General features: G+C 39.8%; 1 protein-coding gene across 4 annotated transcripts; it reads right to left on the bottom strand.

Moving 5' to 3' along the window:
• Positions 1–739: 739 nt before the first annotated feature.
• On the bottom strand, positions 740–23,663 carry LOC106086229 (soluble guanylate cyclase 89Db). 4 transcript variants are annotated; one of them, XM_013250806.2, is made up of 2 exons: positions 23,375–23,663; positions 740–2,968 (listed from the first exon to the last, which is right to left on the bottom strand). In XM_013250806.2, exon 2 carries the CDS (start codon positions 2,873–2,875, stop codon positions 908–910), a length of 1,968 nt encoding a protein of 655 aa, XP_013106260.1. In that variant the 5' UTR covers positions 2,876–2,968; positions 23,375–23,663; the 3' UTR covers positions 740–907. The 4 variants fall into 4 exon arrangements, with proteins under 4 accessions (XP_013106260.1, XP_013106261.1, XP_013106263.1 ...); XM_013250807.2 differs by lacking the exon at positions 23,375–23,663 and adding an exon at positions 23,165–23,273; XM_013250809.2 differs by lacking the exon at positions 23,375–23,663 and adding an exon at positions 22,485–23,083.
• Positions 23,664–25,624: the final 1,961 nt, after the last annotated feature.

Below are 25,624 nucleotides of genomic sequence, written 5' to 3'. Positions count from 1 at the left end.
ACAAGATTCTACAATATATACCTTCCATTAACAGACATTTTTTTGCTTCATGACCATTTAATGTTGTTGTAGTAGCCACACATTAGCATGTAGCATGTAGTTAGTAGCTTGTTGTTAGTGATCCTCTTCAAGCTCCTATCAGGGATCAAGCTCATTGCGGTCCATAAGTGCCGATCGTCTCTGGAACACGAAGGTCATTGTACACACAGATGATAATAGGTCTGTTGCGTACTTTTCCAGTAAATATTTACAGTAGAGTAAAACAGCGCTAGATATATTCATTTACAGGTAGTGGCAGTTGCCCAACAACAAAATATTGAGTGCACAATCTGTGAAAATCAGTGATTAGTGCAACTCTGGTTTTGTGTATGTAACTAGTTCGCGTCATTTTTCGTTGTTTTTGTGTGTTATGGTTCTTAACTATAATACACACACACACAACCAAAACTTGTTGACAGATAGTGCACTTCGCGAAAAAAAATTGTACTCAGCTGTTTACTGTACACTTCCTAGTAGTTATGTTATGATACAAACTAATGGATAAATAACGATGTTCTCGCCAGTATTCGAATCCAGGCGTTCAACGTCATATTCGGATATGCTAATCTATGGCCAAGCACTTTTTGGTTGATCCAGCCCTTTGCTAGTTTTTAAAATATCTTTTTTTTAAGTTCTTCTTTCGTTTTGTTATCTTTGACCCAAATTAAATATTTCCACAACAATAAAGAACACGCACAAATACAGTTAATATCATAGTAATTAGTTTTTCTTTATTTGTAATAAATATATTTCCATTTCATGTGCGAGGGATTGTATTTTTTGTGTATTTTCCTTTATTTTTCAGTTTTCTTTTGCCATGGTCACAAATTACTCATTTGCCTTGACTTACAATACCACGGCTGTGCTTTTAGTCCTTGGGGGCAGCAATCAGCCAAAATGTTTCCATTTCTCCTTTACCCTTGACCTTGACATGACCTCGCGACTCAACCCTATAGCCCACTTCGCGTACTTTCTTGGCCGTGTCAAAAGACAAATGAATTTTAAAAGGTTCACTAGTACTTTCCATGCGTGAAGCTGTATTCACAGTATCGCCGAAAAGACAATAGCGAGGAACCTTGAGCCCAACCACACCAGCAACGACGGGGCCCGAGTTGATGCCCACTCGTATAGAGAGATCTGGTATTTGTAGAGCTTTGACTTTTTTGGTTAGGCGCAATGCCAAATCACAAGCATGCTCAGCATGCAAGGGATTGATATCGGGTGCCCCCGACACGGCCATGTACACCATGCCCACCGTTTCGACTTTGTAAACAAAAGGCGATATGATTTCCTCATCGATGGCTGTGAAGACCTTATTCAAAGTGGTAACAGCCATCATGGCATCCTCACGGTTATTGGCATCACCATCATAGACATTCATGACCTCTATAAATATAACGGAAACTTCGTCGAATGTTTGACAAGTAGCCTCCTCGCCATTGCGCATGCGTTCTGCTATAGGTCTGGGGATCATGGAGTATAACAACTCATCGCCTTGTTTCTTCCAGGAGTCGGCCAGATCCAGAGATTTCTCCAGCTCATCGGAACGCATTTCTTCCTTCTCAAACATCATTTCGAGCTTTGAGCAATGCTGCCATCCCGCCATTACTAGTTCGCGACTTAAACCATGCGGATTAAGGTCATTGATGTACAAACCAATGCCATGCAGCTCATCCAAATTTTCTATTAGAGGGCTACACAGGAATATCAATGAGTCCAGATCTTTCATGTAGAACATTTGACCTTTGAGTAGAATAGATTTAACGCTCTGCGACTCCTTTCTCTCGCCCGTGGCAATATCTATTTCATCGTCATCATCCTCTTCGTGGGCCTTTTGCAAAGCGGTATTACCTTCGGAGAATTCCATTTCATCGAAATTCTCGAAATCCATATTCATGGCAGCATTATAGGCCGCCTTATTGCGCCCCGTTCGCAATAACTCGAATTCGAAGAGCACCGTTCGCATTTGCAGCATGGTCTCCCATTCGATTTTAGTTCCCTTGGGACGACGACATTCGAATAGGTCCATAACATGGGAGCCAATAAAAGTCTTGGGATTCTTGCCGGGATTGTGAAGAATCCAGGTCTCAACTATCTTCTCACCGGCATGTGTGATGCACATATCGTGGTCCAAAACAATGGTGAAGGGAAACAGTTCCAAGAAGACACCCATGTTAATGGCCGGCAGACTTTGTTGCGAGGGATGTGCCACATAATTCACACGCTTTGCCATGTACTCGCGATTATCAAAGTCAAGGCGATATTTGACAATGACTGTCAAGGGTGTATCCGACAACTTGATGGGACCCGCTGTGCCACCCGCAATGTCATTCTGCGATTCCAAAACATAGGCCTTTATATCCAAGCCATAGAACTCTTTGGCGATTTCGGTCATTTGCCCAATCAAGTACTTGGACATGCCCGTACGGCCACTGCGATACACAATCACTGCCCCATCATTATCCATGTGAGTCAACTGCATGGAAGGTGATTTCATTTTGGGATAAGTAAAGCGCATCTGCAGATGAATATTATCAATCGATTGCAGAAAGTCACAGTAATATCTGCCCGTGGAACGTATCATCTTGTCATACCCAAAGTTACTAAAGAAACGCACAAAGCATTTGCCAAAGAAATTCATAAAGAAATCAAATGTCTCTCCCGTACAGGCAGCCAAAGCAGCAGCAAAATCTGGCATCAGCTTATCCGGATATATTTGATGTGTCTTAAACGAGCTGTACTTGCAATCGACAATATGACAAACTTGTTTCCACACCTCCTGGCCATACTCCTTTTGCACAAAGAAGGCCACACTCTCGTACAGCATGCCATACATTTTTATGGGCTGTTAATTTTATATGCGTGCGTGTTGCTCGTAAGTTTATATGTTCTCTCCACTTTTGGGTCACCACCGCCGTGGGCAATGTATCTGAAAAGACACAATGAATAAGGAATTTAATGGTATGCAATATGGCAATAAAGCTATTAAATAGAAATCGAAAGGCTAGCAAATAGGCTGTAAAAGGACCTTCAATTCTTGTTTGGTTACTTTACCTGAAACTGCAGTCCAGAGAACAATTTAACGAATTTTCAAAATATGAAACAAAAGTATGAGCAAACTTCAAAGAAAATTTAATTTCCATAGGTAAGATTGAAAACAGGGTGGGGATATTAATCCGCACCCTGTCACTATGGACATTCACCTAAGCCAGTAATCGGCTTGTGGTAAGCTCTAGATACCAAAAGTAACCTCGAAAAAAGAAAATCTAAGTCAGGAACTCCGTGCTACTTACAAAATCCCTAGTTGTTTTCCATACCAGGCCCCTAAGTTAGTTCATGTCTGCTGTTGTATCCCCACCAGGGTTGCCGTTTTTAGTAGGTTCCTCCCGAAATTGACAGGTTTTTATTCTCTTAGTAGGCTGACCTCAATTTTTGGTAGGTTTTTAGGGCATACAAAGTTTATTACTGAAAATTCGCCGGGGATAGCTCAAAGTTTATTTACTTCTTGTCGTTTCTGTATATTCGTTAAGAGTGCAGAATAAAACCTGGATGTCGACAGACAATATGCTGTTACAATGGGTCTCACTGCTTCAAATTTCTGGAAAAGGGCTAATTCTGATATTGACTGTAACTGGTACGAGTTCTGAGGGATCTCTTCCAAATTTTGTAAATTTTTTGGTAAGAAATGCGGCTTTTTTATGCCCTCCACCATAGGATGGGGGTATACTAATTTCGCCATTCTGTTTGCAACTCCTCGAAATATTCGTCTAAGACCCATAAAGTATATTCTTGATCGTCATGACATTTTAAGTTGATCTAGCCATGTCCGTCTGTCTGTCGAAAGCACGCCTACTTCTGAAGGAGTAAAGCTAGCCGTTTAGAATTGCGCACGAATACTTCTTATAACTTTAGGTCGGTTGGAATTGTAAATGGCCCATATGGGTCCATGTTTTGATTTAGCTGCCATATAAACCGATCTTGGATCTTGACTTCTTGAGCCACAGGAGGGCGCAATTCTTATCCGTTTTGGCTGAAATTTTGTATGAAGTGTTTTGTTATGACTTCCAACAACTGTGCTACGTATGGTCTAAATCAGTCTATAACCTGATATAGCTGCCATATAAACCGACCTGGGATCGTGATTGCTTGAGCCTCTAGAGGGCGCAATTCTTATCCGATTAGGCTGAAATTTTGCATGAAGTGTTTCGTTATGACTTTTAACAACTGTGCCACATATGGTTTAAATCGGAACACACCCTGATATAGCTGCCATAAAAACCGATCTGGGATCTTGACTTCTTGACTTCTCGCTTTAGCGGGCGCAATTATTATCCGATTTGGCTGAAATTTTGTGCAAATGTTTCTCTCATGACCTTCATCATACGAGTCAATTATGGTCTTTATCGGTCTATATCCAGATACAGCTCCCATATAAACCAATCTATCTATATTATCACTTGAGCCCCTAAAGGACGCAATTCTTATTCGAATTGGCTGAAATTTTACATAATGACTTCTATTATGTTCTCCAAACTTCAATTCAACTATAGTCCGAATCGGACCATAACTCAATATAGCTCCAATAGTATTACAGTTCTTATTCAATATTCTTTGTTTTCCTAAAAAGAGATACCGGGAAAAGAACTCGACAAATTCGATCTATGGTGGAGGGTATATAAGATTCGGCCCGGCCGAACTTGGCACGCTTTTACTTGTTGTTGAATGCATTCAATCGGAACACATACTTAGATATTGTGGGGTCCAGGCACTGTAACGGCGAAAATTTCTCTCATTTCTTCGCTAAACACTTAAATCGGGAGATAGCTTTAACCAAACTCGGCACGGTTGTTCATTGAAATCGGGGCAAAAATACGACTTATTGAAATCAAGATTTCTTATCGGTAGATCGGTGTTAAAGGTACTATATTAAGATATAAGCCGTCTTTGAACAAAAGGCTGTAGAGTGAATTCAACAAACAGACGGACGTACATGCCTAAATCGTCTATGTAGAACATTTAATAGGCTTTGAATAGATTTGATAGGATTTTTCTTAAATTTTGCTGGGAAATAATTTTCTTGAGTGGCAACACTGGTTCCCACCTAAGTGTCGGTGTCTGTTAGCCGCGAAAACCGGACATTAACATAGGAAATGCTCTAACGTCTCATCATCTTCCCCACATGCCCTACACATGTTGTCACTTGCCGCACCTATTTTGAATAAGTGAGCATGTTTTCCGTTAGGATAGCGAAAGCTATACTGACCTACTTCTTACTTCCTTTCAGTAATAGCCTTGTCTTCTCACGATCCAGATCTTCCCATAGGATTTTCGTCGCCCTACCGAACGTCCGTCGCCCACACTTTTAACTCGGACTGTGTTGACCCGAAAGGCTTCGGGCTAACCAAGTTTATTGACTGCAGCCCTTTGGCCTTCACTGCCAAATCGTCTGCTCTTTCATTCCCCCTTACGCCGGTATGGCCCGGCACCCAATCGATGCGGATTGTGTCATCCTCAGAAAAGGTAAGGTCACGAACACTCCAATATTGTTCGTGACCTTAACGTCCTGGTTGTTACTCATGTTCATACTCGACGTCCTCGCGTTAACACCACACCACCTCACACGTTCCGTGATCGCCCGGATCTCCGCCCGAAGGACCGTGTTATGGTCAGGCAGTCTAAAGCAGATGTCAGTTCCTGGGTTCTCAAGGTAGACCCCCAAGCCCACTCTATCCATCCGTCTAACATGATCTTCCATAGGTATGTCTACTTTTCCTATTAATTAGGGTGATTAAAATTGCTATTCTTGCAGTCGGTGGTGGAAAGATTGGGATTGCAGTCCCTTAGTCTCCCTTTTATGGATTAGGATTTGCAGAATTTCTTGGTTTCCATGTGCGGAGATGAAAATTGCAAATTTGCCTATGAAAATTCTTTAAAGGAACAGCGGGGATGCTTCTCACATATCAATGAGTGCTGTCCTCCAGACCAAATCTTTTATTGCAATGATCCTCAAAGTGTATTGGTTTGAATCACCCCCCCTCAATCTGGAGGAGATGCTGGCAATTCCATTCTTTAAAATTGTAAAATGCAAATGCAAATTTGCCCATGAACATTCCATTAAGGAACAGGGGCAAACCTCTTACATACAACTGAATGTTGTCCAATTCAAGTTCAAGCTCAATGAAGGGGCCTCCTTTTTATAGCCGAGTCTTAACGGCGTGCTGCAGTGCGACACCTTTTGGTGCAAAAGTTTTTACATGGCTGCCATACCAGATGGTACAGTTGCTCATAAATATCGCCAGTACTATTCTCCAGTGATATTCTCGTCAGGATTTGAACCCAGGCGTTCAGCGTCATAGACGGACATGGTAACCTCTGCGCTACGGTGGCCTCCAAAATTGGCATTTTTGTAAACAAGCGGGTTTTATACACCATATCAGCTTGTCGCCTACGATCTTAAATCGCTTACTTGTCAACTCATCGGCTCCTGGTGCCTCGTCATTTCTTATAAGGCTTACTGTTATATTGACTTTATTGTGTCTTTGCTCTATGCAAAGATATATTATAAATCATATATTATTTTTAATTCCGTTTTTTTGATAGGACGGGGAGGGCGATTGCGCTCTTATATGTCCTATCATTTGAATATAATTTATTTTCGGTCGTCCTACATGACAGTTTGGTGACGCTAAGACGCAAAAGTCAATTTATTTGAGTCCATTAATGTCGAGACGTAGCGTGACCTAGATACCTGAATCCTTATATCAACATTAGATTCAGACTTTTCTGTTATAGACCTTTCGTTTAATTCCCATATTTTCCCGATTGAACTACATGTCTTATTGAAGCGTCTTAGGTGGGTGGGCCGGTTTCAGACTCTGTTCCAAATGTGTAAATCACATTCGTAGTCAACTCTCAAAGACATTTCATTTTATACCCATTTTGTGACATTGGACATTCATGCCCGTTTCATGGGTGTTTTTGGGGTTGGAGAGGCCCCGTAGACACCTTGGACCAAATTCTTTTATATCATCTTTTTACTGTACTTTTAAATAACTTTTATTTGATATTCCTATTGTCCCAATCGGTAAATATGTCCTGCTGGGGGTTTTGGGGGGAGGGAAGGCCACTCAGACACCAAGAAAAACATTTTTATGTCAGATTTGTACTCTACTTTTGAATACCTTTCATTTGATTCCCATATTGCCCAAAGCGATGAAAGTGTCCTGTTAGGTGTTTTGTTTGAAGGTGGGAAACCCCCCCCCCCCCCCCCTACACTTTAGGTGACATTTTTGTGCCAAGTACGTACTCTACTCTTAAATGACATTTTTATGGCAAGTTCATACTCCATTCTTAAATACCTTTCATTTGATACCCATATTGTCCCAGTCTGTAAACATGTCCGTTCGGTTCGGTTTTGAGATAGGGCGCCCCCCAGGATAGTTGACCCCAAAATTATATACCAATTTCGTGTTTTTGGGGTACCATGAGGTGGCATACAAAATTTCGCTTAAATCGGTTCACGCATCATCGAGATGTGGGGTTTTAGAAAATTGTGTTATGGGGGAGGGTCTGCCCCCCCTTCGGATATCAAAAATGTAGTAACCTTTTTTCGTTGGAGGCTCAAACTCTACCATCTGTGAAAATTTCATGAAAATCGGCTCAGCCGTTTTTGAGTCTATACGGAACAGACAAACAAACTAACAAACAAATAAGCAAACAAACAAACAAACAAAGCGCAACAATTTAATTTTTATATGAAAGAAGAAGAAGATAACCCAGGTCCTCGGCCGAGTACCTGTGTTAGCATAGAATAATTGGTAGTTTATATGGTTCAGCCCAGAAACTTTGTTCCGGGTCGTCCATGGCTCACAATAGGTAACTACAATTTCCTTAACACACACCTTAACAGCATCATACTCTTACATAGTTTAATTGGCCTTTTATAACGGTAACTGGGAGCAACAAGGCAAATAGATCTCAGATTTCATTAGGAAGTCTAAAAATGCTATGGTATATGTGTTTGTGTACATTAAGGCCCCTGAGAGTAAGTGTATGTTTTGCTTACGAATAAAGTTATGCGTATATGAGTAAGTATGTATGTGAGTATGTTTGTGTGCGTGAGTCTCCCTGGTGTTTATGGTTCATGGGAAAAGGCTTTTAAAAGACGAAATGTGGTCTGCATGCTATTGCGGTCGGTATGTGTGTATGTGTGTGTGTGTTTGCGACTTTGATAATAAGGGCTTTTAGAAAATGGGATGCGGTAATTGGAGAAAAATAAAAACAATGAAAGGCAGCCATGAGCTAAATTTGATTTATGATTTGATTGCTACTTCATGTCCTTTGTTTCGTTTATGGTTTAGAATTGCGAAACCATGTTGGCAAATACCATATTTATGAGGTAATTGAGGTTAGGTATATTGATGTTCATTGAAATTGGGGTGAAGCTTCTGCAAGGTTAAGAAGTCATAATAATGATACATATTAAATTTAAAGGAAAACACATCTAAAGGCCTGTACTTTGTACACCCTTCGCAGCAAGTTTTCGCTATTGCAACGACTCTGTTAAAAAGTTGTTATTTACTAACAAGAAAAATTAAAATTCTTTTTTTAAAAATGAGTTCGTTTTTAAAAATTTGGATTTTCCCAGCAAAAAGCGCATATGATGGTGCCAACGCTAATACTTGTTTGACATGGACATAAAAGAGGCGTATTTAACTAACCATTAATCAAAAATCATTGAACAATAGGTGGATCATTTGAACAATAGGTGGATTTGGAAGTACCATCCAGCAGACTACAACATCAAGATGTTGTTGTTGTAGCAGTATGTTGTACACTGAGGCGGTAGCTCTTGCCTATGAAGGACTTCATCGGGTCATTTCGGTATGTACAACCGGCTGCTATGGGAGTGACAACATTATAGAGCATAATAGGCCTGACAACTGCAGTATACAGCCTATGCATGACACGTTTTCTTTTGCTTTTGGTTGCCTAAATGATGTGTGGATTTGAAATACATTCAGCCAATAAACGAGGGCTGAGAACAATTTGCGCTCTTTCGCTTGGATGGGTGAATGGTATTGGCACCAGCAGGTTTGGCGCTGGAATAGCCAATGCAGACTTTGCTCTTGGACTTTGAAAGCCACGGTAGCACAGAAGTTGGCATGTCCGCATATGACGCTGAAAGCCTGGGTTCGAATCCTGGCAAGAACATCGGAAAATTTTTTCAGCGGTGGTTTTCCCCTCCCAACATTTGTGAGGTACTATGCCATGTAAAAACTTCTCTCTCAAGAGATATCGCACAGCGGCCCGCCATTCGGACTCGGCTATAAAGAGGAGGCCCCTTATCATTGAGCTTAAACTTGAATCGGACTGCACTCATTGATATGTGAATCGTTTGCTTCTTTACCTTAGTGGAATGTTCATGGGCAAAATTTTTATTTGCAGACTTTCTTCTTCATCTTCTTTGCACATCCATTCGCCTTTTACCTTGGTTATGTCAAACAATTCCTTAAATAAATAAAAGTTTTGTTTTTTTCTGCAGACAACAAGTCTTTCAGAAGTTTTGTTAATTTTACACAAATGGCTTGATCAGATATATGCGGGAAGTTCAATGTTTGCTGCATAGGGACTTAAGTTCTATAGCAATTTGAACGATCTTCTCTCTCCGTTCATTGGTAGTAAACTTAAGAAATTTGAAGCGTCCAATGAAGTGGTTTTTAGGGGCATGCGACTTCCTTCATTCATTGGACCATCAACATTTTGTATTCAATAACTTTAATGGAAAATGCCTTCCCTTTTTTCAAGTTTGTCTGCACATGTTGAATGATACAAATCAATCAATGAACACCTATTTATGCAACGTATCTTCCAATATTTTACTTACAGGTATTTATGAATGATGTATCACCGGTTGAATTACAAGCTGTATCTGATAGACTGGTTCCCTGGCTTAGGGAGATATATTCTGCTTGTATCAGAATGTCATATATACCTGTGGGATGGAGGGACACGAAGGTAATTTTCATTCCGAAAACCCTACCACAAGAAGGCGAAAGATTTTCATCCTATTAGTCTTGTCATCCTTTATGCTGAAGATTTTTAAGAGGTTGAAAGAAACATATCTTAGGGTAAAGTTCTCTTGAGATCACCTCTGGAAGAAAAAGGTGTAACAATTGCGGTCAGGGGATAGACCGCGTGTCATGCAATGGGTATATATATGGTGTGGTAGTCTGGTGGACGGTGCTACAAAAGTCCATCTACTACTCAATACTTAACCGAATTCAGAGGATGGCTTGTTTGTGCATCACAGGCGCACTGAGGACAACATCACCTGATGCATTGAATTTAATGCTACATCTTATACCTCTGGACATTGTGGTTAAAAAAATAGCAGCGACCGCTGCCTTGAGGTTAAGGGAGCTTTCTCCTTGGTCATGTGGCGGCTACGGACACTATGTTATCCTTGATAAAATATCTGATGTTCTTTACGGATGGTTCCAAACTAGACGACCAGGTGGGCCCTCGACTGTCGCAGATCTCTCAACGAGATGGCTAAACAGTTCAAAATCCAGCTGTTCTGGTTGCCGGGCCACAAAGATATCCCAGGGAAATGTAAAGCGGACGAGCTTGCGAGACTAGGAAATACGGTACACATTCCAGGGAAACTGGAATCTGTGGGTATGCCTCTGGCGACATGTAAGGACCAGGCCTGAAGGACAACAAATAATAGATGGTCACAAAGAGGGGGCCGTGAGCATTCCAAAAAAATATGTGGCCTAATCTAGACTTGAAGAGGTCTATCGGTTTGCTATCACTGGCTAGAACAGACGTCTCAGTCATTGACAGATTGACGGTTGCCAGCAACGACTTTTGCAGAAGTTGTGAGGACATCGAAGAAGAAGAGACTATAGAACACATTCTGTGTGGTGTTCCGCTCTGGCAGTCAGAACGACTTCCACCTTAGATTCTTATTTCCTTGAGAACCTGTCTGATTTAGCGGATGTGAACATTCGCAAGTTGTTGGGCTTTTTAAAACGATCTAGATGGTTCAGCGGTACGAACTAAAATTCTTACCGCCTCATTTACAAAACTTTATGAAACCTTAGACCCCGTTTACATTGCTCTTAAAATCCGAATTAGATGGCTCGATCATCTGTTTTCCCTTTATAAAATCAGCTGACGAGAGCCTTAATGAGCAGTGTAAACGGGATTTTAAATAGGTTTATTTGAAAGTTCTATAAAGCAAATCTGTCAAATAAACCTATTGGCGAGGACTTTAGAATAAATTTTGTAATGGTCATACTATTGGCGGCAACACTTCTTGGTAATTAAACCATATAATACTTTTTAATAAAAAAGTGTTGGCCAGTGGCACGTCGTTTGGACGTGCCTAGGAAAGAAAGGTCCTTTATCGATGAGCTAAAATTTGAATCGGAAAAAACTGATTGATATGTGAATTATATCCCTGCTGTTACTGTGGTGGCCACCGTGGCGCTAAGGTTTGCATATTCATATTTTTGAAGAAAGGCGGCCTACATTGTCTATTGTACCTAAATTAACGAAATCATTATGATTGATCGACTGTTTTGGGGTGAGGTGGTCCCTTCCATAATAAATATATCGGATTCGCAGTCCACAACCTCATATGATCTTTTAAACCCCATATTGTCGTGATAGGTCTTTTGGTGGTCACGTCTGTAGGGAGATTGTGCGACTACTCTTCTGCTACTTGAGCACAAATTAACTACTCTTCTGCTACTTGAGCACTCCACTAAAAAATATCTATCGCTTGATCCCCCATTTTCTTAGTAGGTCAATTAATCTATTTGAAGCGCTTTTAGAAGGTAAAGCTTCGACACAAATTTTAATGTCATACTCGTAATCTACTCCCAAAATAACTCCCGAATACCTTTCATTTGAGTTCTATATTGATATGTACGTCTATTGCTGGGGCAGTTTTCGGGATCGGGTGGCCTCCTGATTATTTGGATCCAACTTTTGGTATCAAATTTGTATTCTACTCCCGAATACTTTTCATTTGAGTCGCATTTTTCCCGGTCGGTTCACTTTTATTTTTGGGTGGTACTTATCGAGTAAGGGGGGAGGGTCGTATTGTACTCTCCAATACCTTTCATTTGATACACATATTGTCCCGATCGGTGAACTTTTGGTTTTGAGTGGTGTTTTTGCGGTAAGGGGGGAGGGTCCGTCCCCTTTCGATATCAACATATTGGGTTGCCCGGGAAGTGATTGCGGATTTTTTAAAAGAAAGTAAATGCATTTTTAATAAAACTTAGAATGAACTTTAATCAAATATATAATTGCCATTTTGTTCCATAACCTTTTGCCATCTTCCTGGCAAATTTAGTATTCCACGCTCATAGAACTTCTGGCCTTTATCTGCAAAAAACTGAACCAAGTGCGATTTTATAGCCTCATCATTGCCGAAAGTTTTACTATTTAAGGAGTTCTGCAAAGATCGAAATAAATGGTAGTCTGATGGTGCAAGGTCAGGGCTATATGGTGGATGCATCAAAAGTTCCCAGCCAAGCTCACTCAGTTTTTGGCGAGTGACCAAAGATGTGTGTGGTCTAGCGTTGTCCTGGTGGAATATGACACCTTTACGATTGACCAATTCTGGTCGCTTCTCCTTGATGGCTGTATTCAATTTGTCCAATTGTTGTAAACATCCGAATTAATCGTTTGATTCCTTGGAAGCAGCTCAAAATATACCACACCCATCCAATCCCACCAAACAGACAGCATAACCTTCTTTTGGTGGATATCAGCCTTTGAAGTGCTTTGAGCTGGTTCACCATGCTCGGACCATGATCGTTTTCGACTAACGTTGTTGTAAACAATCCATTTTTCATCTCCAATTATGATTCGTTTTAAAACCGGATCGAATTCATTGCGTTTAAGATGCATATCACAAGCGTTGATTCGGTTTGTTAAATGAATTTCTTTCAATACATGTGGTACCCAAATATCAAGCTTTTTCACCAGTCCAAGACTTTTTATGTGATAATGAACGGTTGATTTTGGTATATTTAACTTCTCTCCTATCTCACGCTCAGTTACATGACGATCCAATTCGATTAATGCTTTGATTTGGTCATCATCAACTTCATTTGGCCGACCTGAACGTGGCTCATCTTTAAGTGAAAAATCTCCAGAACGGAATTTGCGAAACCAATTTTCACACTGTCTTCCTTTTAAGGCTTTATCGCCATACACATCCCGTAACTTTTTAGCAACCTGCTCCGCGTTTTTTCCTTTACGGAAATAATGAAGTAAAATATGACGAAAATGCTCCTTTGTTGGCTCCATATTAAAATTGACGCCAAACAAACAAATGTAAATAAAATTTCGCGCACTTTTTTCTAAAGCAAGCTAAAAGTAACAGCTGATAACTGACAGAAGAAAGAATGCAATTACAGAGTCACAAACCGTTGAAAAAATTTGTTAACGCCGACTATATGAAAAATCTGCAATTACTTTTCGAGCAACCCAATATTATATAGCCTTTAGTTCCTTCCAAACCATATTCGTTATCTACTCCCGAATAGCTTTCAGTTGAGTTCCATACTGTTATTATCACCCAATATGCGTATTTGAAGGGGTTTTGGGGTCGGGACGACCCCCTAGGTACTTGGACCCAACTTTTGATATCAAATTTGTATTCTGCTTCCCATTACCTTTCATTTGAGTCCCATATTGTCCCGATCGGTCCACTTTTATTTTTGGGTGGTACTTTTGGGGTAAGGGGAGTGTCCGCCCCCCTTGCGATATCAAAAAATGATATAGCCTATTGCTCTTTCCGGACCACTCCTGTTTTTAATTCTTCTGATCTTCTTAACATCCATAACATTTTCATAAGGCCGAAAATGAAGTACAACTCACATGTATGAGCTGGGGTTTCTAATTCATTCTTAGAGCTCCACTTGAAGCTAAATCCTGATTGGAGACTGTAGGATATCCAACTCTATTTCCTCCCTTGAACATCATCGTAATGTGGGTTGCTTGGCGCTAATCTATAGGTACTTTCATGGTGTATGTTCATCTTTATTCGTCTTATTATTCCGGATTTAAGGATGTTTGTCAGAAACGCTAGACTTTCCGGAAACTTGGGCTAGCAGGCCAGACAATGTATAACAGAGAATTATTTTTTTGCCTGAACCGTTTTTACATGAAATCGACTTCAAGCTCATGTTTCAAGAACACTATTAGACTGAAATGTGGTATAGGAAATAGACTTTGGGGCCATATACCATAGCTCTATGAATAGATATTGCCCTCTAAAAGTTCCGCAGGTTTGAATTCCTTAGCCCTTAAAAGCCATATTCAATGTATTTCGTGTTTACCCAATAATGAGTTAAGAGCTTCTATTGCCACCGCCAGCAATATTGCTGTGTCAGTCAATACTTTTCTTTGAGTGTGGGTATCTCAAAAAAGTTTTCTCACAAAGTTCGCAGTTTTAATTTAATTAAAAAGTTTATACAAGTTAAATGAACACAACTTTAGATTGCACATTCAAGGGAGGCAGTGAAACGTGCCTTTCTATTTAATAATAAAATAAGTTCAATTTTGCGTTTTACGGATATGTTGTTACATTTCACTCAGTTTCCTTGTGCTTCATCGAACCATTACCTTCATGATTGTTAATGCATTTTACTTTACAAAATAAATGTTTTTGAAATGTAATGGGAGTATCTGCGGAGTATAGTAATTCTCACAAAAATTGTTGAATATTTTTCCAATGATGCACAGTGGAATGTCAATAAAAAATCAATGGAAATAAGTCTGGAATTTTTGAACGGATAAAGATGGTTAAGATAGGTTTAAGTGGCAGTCTACCATCAGACTCTAAACTTAAATTCCCATAAACATTCCATTAAGGAACAGGGGATACTTCTCTCATATAAGTGAGTGCAGTCTGATTAAAGTTTAAGCTCAATGACAAGGGGCCTCCTTTTTTATGCCGAGTCCGAATGGCGTGCCGCATAGCGACACCACTTGGTAGAGAAGTTTGAACATGGCAGGATACCCCACAAATGTAGCCAGCATTAGTAAGGGGATAACCACCGCTGAACATTTTTCTGATGTTCACGCCGGGATTTGAACCGCCATAGGCGGACATGCTAACCTCTGCGCCACGATGACCTCCATCAGATACACTTAGACTTGTTACCACAGGAATGGGAGAAGGATGATGCCTTTTAGTTCCTACCGCTAAAGCATCCAGATGGTTTTCAAAAGCCCAACATTTTGCGAATGTTCACATCCGCTAATTTAGACAAGTTCTCAAAGAAATGAAAACCTAAAGTGGAACTCCTTCTGACTGCCAGTGCGGGACTCACACACAGCAGATGTTCTTTGGTCTATTCTTCTTCCACGTCCTCACAGCTTCTGCAAAAGTCGTTACTGACAACCTTCAGTCTCTCAGCATGTATTCCTATCAGACAGTGTGACCTATCATGACGTAAATAAAGACTGAGGCGTCTGTTCTAGCAAATCGGCAGACCTCTTCAAGTCTAGATTAGACCGCATAATTTTGGAGTGATCACAAACCACACTTTGTGACCGTCTGTCATTCGTTGCTTTTAGGGGCTGATTCTGAACACGTAGCTTTCTATGAAGCCAGAGGCATACCCACAGATTCGAGTTCCCCTGGAATGTTGTTGTTGTGTCAGTGTGTTGTATACTGAGACGGCAGCTCTTGCCGTTGGACTTCATCGAGTCAATCCAATACGTGCAAACTGCTACCATGGGATTGAATGTGGAATGTATAAGGTTGTTCCTAGTCTCGCAAGCTCGTCTGCAATTCCTTGGGATATCTCTGTGTCCTGGCATCTAGGAAAGGTGAATTTTGAACTATTCAGCCATCTTGTTGAGAGATCTGCGAACGTCTAGGGCGGTTTTTGAGTTTAGAAATACGTTCTGCAGGGATTTAATGGCCAACCGTGGTTATGACATAGCTTGATATAAAATGGCTTGATACAAACTACAGTGGTCGGGTAACCTTCCCGATATGACAAGTTCAAGTTCTTCAGAGTACATCCCAAATCCCACCTGGTCGTCTAGTTTGGAACCATCCGTATAGAAGTATATGTAACTTCTTTAACCTATCAGGAATAATGGTACAGTACTTTTTATCAAAAAGCGGCTCAGGCAATGTGTAATCTACGCTCCTGGAACATCGGGCATTGTATCAATGAAAACACAGTGTCTGTAGCCGACGCAGGATCAAAGAGAAAACTCCCTTAACCGCACAGCAGGGTCGTAGCAATTTGTCTAGCCAGAATGTCCAGAGGCATTAGGTGTTACATTAAATTCAGTCTATCAGATGATGTCGTGCTCAGTGCAGCTGAGATGCACAAGCAAGCCATCCTGTGGATCCGGCTGAGTATTGAATATTGAGTGGTCTTTTGAAGCGCCGTCCATTAAACCACTACACCATAAAGCATTAAAGGTCTGACGATTGCAGTTTATACCCAGTGCACGGCGTAAAAATGGTTTTGCCAATGGCTCTCTTGCAGGTATATAGGGCAAGAGTTGCTTTTTTGCCATCTTCAAAAATGTTTGATATAACGTATTCTGCGCATTCAGTAAATGGAACATTCTCTCCTCCCAAGAAGGCAGGTGCCATTGTAGGCAACTTGTATTTCCTGCTGAAAAAAACTACTTCTGTATTGCGCGGATTTACGGCTAAACCACTTTCGGTAGCCCACTTTGCTGTCGCATGTAGAGCTTTCTGAAGTAAGAGCGCTTTCAGTAAATGGAAGATTTTCTCCTCCTAAGAGACAGATGCCATTGTAGGCAACTTGTATTTCCTGTTGAAGAAAACTACTTCTGTCTTGAACGGATTTCCGGCTAAACCACTTTCGATAGCCCACTTTGCCTTCGCATGTAGAGCTTCCTGAAGTATATCTCTAAGAGTGCTAAGAATTTCCACCACTGTTACGTTACCCTTGTCTTTCGAGTCCGCCAGAAGTTTATTCTTACAAAATTCGTTCGATCTTGTCATGACGAGATTTCTTACGCATCTCTTAACTCTCTTCCTCAAAATATTGGACACTTGCGGTGTGGAGGTTCCTCCTTAGATGCTTCACTAGCTACTGTTGTCGAAGTACCTTTTGAGTTCCCTCCTTCCTTCCTTCCCCGCTGGTGCACCACCTTGAGCCCAATCCAAGCGCATGACCCACCCACACTAGGCTTGTCGGGTCCCTTTTCGACGCATTCCCCTCCTGTATCGACCGTGCTAGGGAAATTTTCAGTCTCCTGCAATCCGCCAGACTTTAGAGATGTGGTTGGTAGTTCCTCAGACAAGTGTTCAACAACAACTGCTGAGTCGTCTGTTTATTCCCCAACCCCACCGCTTCTATACACGTTCAGTCTCAATTTGTTAAATCCGTGGAATATAATCCTTCAGAATTTTTGAGGTCTGCGAGACAGCCAGAATTTAGTACAAATACTGCATAAATCTGATCGCCATCAGCCTTATCCAATCTACCAATATACCAGTCGATGGTTGAAAGATTGGGTTTACAGTCCCTTAGTCTTCCAAGTATGGATTCAGAATTTGAGGAAATCCTTAGTGTCCAAGCGTGTGCCATTGGTCGAGAAGGAATCTCTTCCTTTTCTAAATCCAGTGCTGTGGCTAGCCAGATCTCGCCAATCTTTCTTAGCGATACATTTCAACTGAGCGTTGATCCCCGAAAGCAATCAGTTAGTATCGGCCCCGATGCCAGTCTGCATCGTCACAAACTGGAGGAGGTCCAGGCAATTCCGCAAGGACATCGGACTATACAGATGACAGTCCATTGATCATCCCACTTGTTCCTAGGTATGCAGCCCTATTCTTTTCCCTTGTCGACAACTACCTCTGTCCTTACCCAGTGAACCAATTTTCGAATGTCAGATATTTCTGTACATATTCTGAACTCTACCGACAAGATCTTACCGAAATCGTTCCGAATTCTGTACGGTTTTCTGAGGGATTTTTTTCCGACAGTTCTGAATGATTTCTGAACGTCTTGTCGTAGGAATTTTTTTTAATTTTTCGTTAGAAAGGGAATCTGAACGATTTCTGGTGCTTGTCTGTAGGATTTTTTATCGGTAGTTCTTAATGAATTCTGAAAGATATCTGATCGTCTTGTCGTACATTTTTTTTTTTAATTTTTTCTTCCGACGCTTCGGATAGAACGAATTTCTAGACTGTTTGAATGTAGGATTTTTTGTTCCGACAGTTCGGTAGGAATTCTGAACTCTGAGTCTGATGTTTTTGTCTTTCTGTGCTTGCTTTTTCACATATTTATTTATTTGTTTGAAGCCTTAGGAATTTTTGTTTCAGATTAAGTGTGAGGCTGTCACTTCGGCTATGAGACTTAAGGCGATGGGAGAATGGATTGAGAATGGGAGCAGCTCATACCATCGCGGTATAGTCGAGGCGACGATAGGAAACCTGGAAGGAAGGGAGGAGGTTTCCCATCGGATACCTGAGACGACACTTGAGGTCGAGTGTGAGCAACCGCTGCCGCCTGAAAGATCATGTTACACAGATGGATCAAAGCTGGGGAACAGAGTGGGCCTGGGACTCTACATTGAGAACCCAGGGACTGAGTTCTGCCTGACCATAATACGGTTCTGCAGGCGGAGATACGGGTGATCACGGAACGCGTGAGGTGGTGTGGTGCTAACGCGAGAACGTCGAGTGTGAACATCTTTACAGACAGTAAAATTGCCATAAGGGCAATAACAACCAAGACGGTAAGGTCACGAACAGCCTTGAGAGTAACGCCTTCTTTTAGGATGGCATAATCCGCATCGGTTGGGTGCCGGGCCATAACGAAGTAAGGGGGAATGAAAGGGGCAGAGGATTTGGCAATGAAGGCCAGAGGACTGCCGTCAATAAACTTGGTTAACCCGAAACCTTTCGGGTCGACGCAGTCCGAGTTAAGAGCGTGGGCGATGAATGTGAAAGCAACCCTGTAGGGGACGGCGAAAATCCTGTGGGGGGGGATCCAGATCATGAGAAGACGAGGCTATTACTGAAAGAGAGTAAGAAGGAGGTCAGTAGAGCTTTTAGTGTCATAACGAGACACATAAGACTACGAGCTCACTTATGCAAAATCGGTGCGGCAAGTGATGGCATGTGTAGGGCATGTGGGGAAGATGATGAGACGTTGGAGCGTTTCCTATGTCATTGCCCGGCTTTCGCGGCAAACAGACACCGGTAGTTATTTGGGGACACAATAGCAGACATGAACCAACATAGGGGAGTGACATGGAAAACAATTAAGGATTTTGTAAGTAGCACGGAATTCCTTACTTAGATTTTCTTTTTCGAGGTTAATTTTTTGTATTAAGAGCGCACAACAAGCCGATTACTGGCTTAGGTGTATGTCCAGAGTGGGATGGGGCGGATTAATATCTGCACCCTCTTTTCAAGCTAACCTTACCTAACTTAAGTTGAAATTTGATTTGTGGACCTTCAGATTGAGGCATCCCCTACCATTTTTTTTGTGCTGCGTAATTTTCGTTTATAATCTGATTGCCAAACTCTTTTCGAATATGTTTCTAAAGCCCTATGTGACCAATATTTCTAACTGCTGTCAGGATATTGAACTTGCAAATTATTGTTTGTTTTTTACCGACGCTTATCTCGTATTTTGTAATTTGCGAAAACATTTGAAAACAGATTTAGATTGTTTACTTATTAGCGAAAGCTAATAGTTGCTTTTGCAATTTTTGGATTTTTAACCAGCATAACTTTTTCGGAACCATTGAGGAGCATAATCTGGTGTTTATCTCAGCTATAACCATTTAAAATATCTTCATCCGTTCAGAAATGGCAGACTTGTTTTTTCTACTATTTTTTCATCCATCCCACTGTGTGATGCTTTATTTTTTTCATAGAATTATTCTCTTTTTTAATTATAGCGGCACATAAGTGTATACGAGTAGTAATAATAACCATTGGTGACATTTGTACAATGGCCCAAGATACACACACGTATACACAAAATATGCGGGAGAGACTCTCACACTCTCGCACCCAGAGAGAACATCCTACAGGTGTTTGGGGCTATAATTTATCATCATAAATTATAAATGTGTTTGAATGTATGTGTATGTTGAGATTATTCATAGAAATAGTGTTGCCACATTGCTGCCAAATGAAATATAAAATAAATTTTCATCAATCACCAATCTAAACATTTTGGGATAAAATTTGAACTAATCATATACATATGTATGTACATTTGGCTATATTATACCCTCCACCATAGGATGGGGGTATACTTATTTCGTCATTCCGTTTGTAACACCTCGAAATATGCGTCTTAGACCCCATAAAGTATATATATTCTTAATCGTCATGACATTTTAAGTCGATCTAGCCATGTCTGTCCGTCCCTCTGTCTGTCCGTCCGACTGTCGAAAGCACGCTTACTTTCGAAGGAAAAAAGCTAGGCGCTTGAAATTTTGTACAAATACTTCCTATTAGTGTAGGTCGGTTGGGATTGTAAATGGGCCATATCGGTCCATGCTTTGATATCGCATCCATATAAACCGATTAGGGTCTTGATTTCTTGAGCTTCTAGAGGGTGCAATTCTCGTCCGATTTGACTAAAATTTTGCACGTATAGTTTTGGTATCACTTCCAACAACTGCGCTAAGTATGGTTCAAATCGGTCCATGTTTTGATATATCTTCCATATAAACCGAACTTTGGTCTTGACGTCTCAAATCGGTCCATGTTTTGATATAGCTGTCATTTAAACCGATCTTGGATCTTGACTTCTTGAGCGACTAGAGGGCGCAATTTCTATCCGAATTGGCTGAAATTTTGCACGAAGTGTTTTGTCATGGCTTCTAGCAACTGTGCCAGTGTATAGTTCAAATCGGTTTATAATCTGATATAGCTGCCATATAAACCGATCTTGGATCTTGACTACTTGAGCCAATGGAGCGCGCAATTCTCATCCGATTTGGCTGAAATTTTGCATTAGGTGTTTTGTTATGACTTCGAATAACTGTGCTAAGTATGGCGTAAATCAGTACATAGCCTGATAAAGCTGCCATATAAACCGATCTGAGATCTTGGTTTCTTCAGCCTAGAGGGCGCAATTCTCATCCGATTTGGTAGAAATTTTGAACAACAACTTCTCTCATGACCTTCAACATACGTGTCTAATATGGTCTGAATAGATCAATATCTTGATATAGCTATCGATCTCCCAATTTTGCTTCTTGAGCCCCTACAAGACGCCATTCGTATCCGATTGAACTGAAATATTACACAATGACTTCTACAATGTTCAGCATTCATTTATAGTTCGAATCGGACTATAACTTGATATAGCTCCAATAGCATAACAGTTCTTATTCAATATTCTTTGTTTGCCTAAAAAGAGATACCGCGCATAGAACTCAGCAAATGCGATCCATGGTGGAGGGTATATAAGATTCGATCCGGCCGAACTTACCACGCTCTTGTTGCATTTGAAATTGTCCATTAAAATATTGTCTTTAGAAAAACTTGTATTCAAATGTCTTTAGAGAAATTTGCATTTAGAGAACATTTAATTGAAATGGTCTTTCATTTTATCCAAATTTTGGCCTTAAGAAAAATTGTCATTTAAATTTTATTTTAGAGAAAATGCGGTTAAAGTTTTCTATTACGAGAAAATTTAGTGAAATTTTGTATCCAGAGAAACACAAACAAGACAGATTAAGCGGGTTTTTAAAAATTGATACCTGACATTTTACATTTACTGTTGCTTTGGTTTTTAAACTGGCTCGAGAGAAAAATAGAAAAAATTTGAATTAATGACTACAGCCAATATTTCGAGACATCTTCGATTATCATCATCAGGATCGTACTTTGAAATTCAAACAATATGGTACGTAGACGAAAATGAAAATGTCTCGCAATATTAGCGACTATAAAAATTATTTAAATTTTGTGAAATCAAGCTCGAGGTCTTCAGATTTGCTTATTTATTTGTTCGATATTTCGCCCATCCGTTAGTGAGCATTTTCATGAAAATAATTATTAGAGCAACAAAAAACACAAACAAAACTTGAAAGCTATGCAACCATCTTCACGGCCAGTGACAGCAAACAACATTTAAAGTTGTCTGTTTTGTCACTTTAAAGGTCGAACAAAATAAAACAAACTAGGTTACAAAAATTATTAAACAAACTAACTACAAAATTAATGTGTTCTTTAATAGACAGATTAAAAACGTAATTAGGTTGTTAAAATATTTACAATTTTTAGGCCAAGTTTTATCAACTGTTATAATGTACTTGAAGCAGAAATATTTTTGCAAATTATTTCATATAGCTGATGTTTCAAAATTTTATTTTCATAGAAATTTCTAAAAAAAATTTAACAAAATTGGCAACACTATTTAAAAGATTAATTGACTAACCCTTTCTGGTTTAAACTTAACTTTCCGAACTTTTTCAAAACGTTGGCAGCAATAAATGAATCACTGAAGATTTATTTCACCACCAGTAACTTAAAATTTTTTTCAATAAATCACTTTTGTATATTTTTTGCTGACATTAAAGCCTTTATCGTTATTTTTATGGGGATTTGCTTAAATTCCGTAATCCCTTGTAACTTTCTTTTAATCTGCCCTTTGCACTAGATAATTTGAATTTGAACATTAAAGGTTTCTTTTTTACTCTTGTGTTCGTTTGTTTATTTGCTTGTATTTCTACAACATAAATTTTCGCCTCGTTCAAATGTGCTTTAACACTTGATTTATTTTTATGCTTAGCATGTCGGCCACACTCGTGTAAAGACATACACACAGTTTGTTTCTTGTTTGGCTCTTATCTGCATATGCTTGAGAACATACATATACATATGCCAATGGATATGTGTATATATATAGGCATGTGTCATTTTGCTACATACGAAAGAAGACCGTCTTCAAAGTCTCTTCAAAAACAAACAAAAAAATCTGAAATTAAATTTCAGTATCTCTTTAAAATGCCGCAAAAGTTTTCATGTGTCAAGCTTGTTTACTCAGCAGCAGTACTGGAAGCAAGGAGAGTTTTGATATGTTCAGCAGGTGGTAAGAGTCGATGGCTGAGTACTTACTACTTATGTGCGAGTATGTATATATGAAGGGAATGTATAACCACAATACATTTTTACAGATTTGATTATTTGTTTGACATTGTGCATTAGAGCCCACAATAAATCATCTTTAGCGAATGTCATCACAATGTGCACTTGACACACTGTTACAATTAAATTATACCACACTCTCACTCACTCTCAAACGTTTAGTGATTTTCTCCCACTTACTTTGATTAATTCACTGTATTGTTCTTTTTGCTAAGTTCACAAATCCAACACACACGAGCACTACTCTCTCTCTCTCTCTCTCTCTCACACTCTCACTTCAATTGCTACTGCATTTGAGCGTATGAGTGTATACAACAGCAATATGATTTCTCATCCGCAACAGAGGAGGTGTTTTGTTTGGTATGCCACTTCTCAGAGTTATGTTGCTGCCATTGCCGGAGATGAAGTTCCGTGTTTTTATTTCCGCGCGCGTTTGTTTCAAATGTTTTGTTGTGTCTGATGTATGCTTTCTTTAGGCACTCGCCTTTTATAGCCTCAGCTTCTGTGGGGGGTGCCATAGAACTCACTTGGCATTTGTCATTTGCAACTTGCTGTTTCCCAGCAAGTACTAATAGCAGATACAGGCGAGCACACACACACACAAGAGCGCCCATACATGCGAACATACATTTGCACACACACACACACAATGGTTTGTTATCATTTGGAAGGTTAGAGTTACAGAGTTTTGAGTCCCATCAGTATCCCTTACCAGTTAAAAGTCATACCCTTGTAGTAAGTAATGTGTATTGAATGTGCGTGACAATGATGAGATGTCCTTTCAGTGTTTTTCCCGTTTGGGGGTTTTCATATTAGGGCTGTCAGTCGCCAAGAGTTCTTAAGAGTACAGTTAAGGCATAGATTTATTATGAGCAATGAGTGTTTTAAGCAAAGATAAGAAGCTATTTATCAAATATCTAAAGCTGCTTATTTATGGTCCGATTTTCAAATAAAAAAATTTAGGTTTCAAAAGGAAATCAGTATACCCAAAGTATATAACAAAAATACCCAAAACTGCCATTCTGAAAAAATTTTGAAAATCAGATCATAAATATGCCTTTCGCTGCCCGAACAAAAATTTGTAGACAGAGGTGCGCCCTCGGATGGTAATTTCACCCTCTAGTGGCACAAGAAGTGAAGATTCCAGATTAGTTTATATGGCAACTATATCAGATACTGGACCGTTTTGAACTATACTTGGTACAGTTGTTGGAAATCATAACAAAATAATGTAAAATGTCAGCCAAAACAGATAAGAATTGCGCCCTCTAGTGGGTCAAGAAGTCAAGATCCCAGATGGGTTTAAATGGCAGTTATATCAGATTATGGACAAGATTCACGATTGGTTTATATGGCAGCTATATCCGGTTATGAACAGATTTGAATCATACTTAACACAGTTGTTGGAAGTCAAAACAGAACGTCACGTCATGCAATTTTAAACAAATCGGTTAAGAACTGCGCCCTCTAGTGGCTCAAGAAGTCAAGATCCCAGATCGGTTTATATGGCAGCTATATCAAAACATGGACCCATATGACCCATTTACAATCCCAACCAACGCTAATTAGAACTATTTATGCAAAATTTCAAGCGGCTAGCTTTACTCCGAAAGTTAGCGTGCTTTCGACATACAGACGGACGGACATGGCTAGATCGACTTAAAATGTCATGACGATCAAGAATATATATATTTTATGTGGTCTTAGACAAATATTTCGAGGAGTTACAAACATAATGGCGAAATGAATATACCCCCCCCCCCATCCTATGGTGGGGGATATAAAAATCAGGATATCGGTTTATACAGAAGCAATATCAATGTATAGACCGATTAAAATCAAATTTAATAAAGTCAGTTGTTAATTATGAGAGAAATCATTGTACAAAATTTTAGCCTAATCGGATGAAAATTGCGCCATCTATTGGCCCAAGAAGTAAAATCGAGAGATATGATAAAGAAGCTATATTTGGTTATGGGCTGAATCGAACGACACTTGAAATACTCAACAAGAAGGACGATTAAAAAATCTATGAACAGCGGGATACATTCACGATCGGATCGCTTATTTTTATTCAATATTTGCAAATAGTAGAACTTTGCCGATAGTATCGATAGGAAAAATATCAATCGATATTTAGCCAAATACTAAAATATCGATAGTGCCATCGATATTTTGCCTGCTCTACTTCTAGGGCCCTGAATCTCTGCATCTATTATGGTTAAAAATTTAGCTATAACCACTTTAAACTTCGTGAAGTCATCTTGATCCGTTTAAAATTGCAAACCTTTTTATACCCACCACCATAGGATGGGGGTATATAGTAATCTAGTCATTTCGTTTGTTCCACCTCAAAATATTGATATAGGACCCCATAAAGTATATATATTCCTGTACGTCTGGACATTTTGAGTCGAACTAGCCATGTCC

Source organism: Stomoxys calcitrans, chromosome 2, assembly GCF_963082655.1.
Source record: "Stomoxys calcitrans chromosome 2, idStoCalc2.1, whole genome shotgun sequence".
Lineage (NCBI taxonomy): Eukaryota > Metazoa > Arthropoda > Insecta > Diptera > Muscidae > Stomoxys > Stomoxys calcitrans.
The sequence above is the reverse complement of the archived record's forward strand: the minus strand, read 5'-3'. Positions and strand labels throughout refer to the sequence as shown.

What these genes read in the sequence shown, in the direction of transcription:
- LOC106086229 (XM_013250806.2), bottom strand. Translation starts at nt 2,875, where the DNA reads ATGTATGGCATGCTGTACGAGAGTGTGGCCTTCTTTGTGCAAAAGGAG.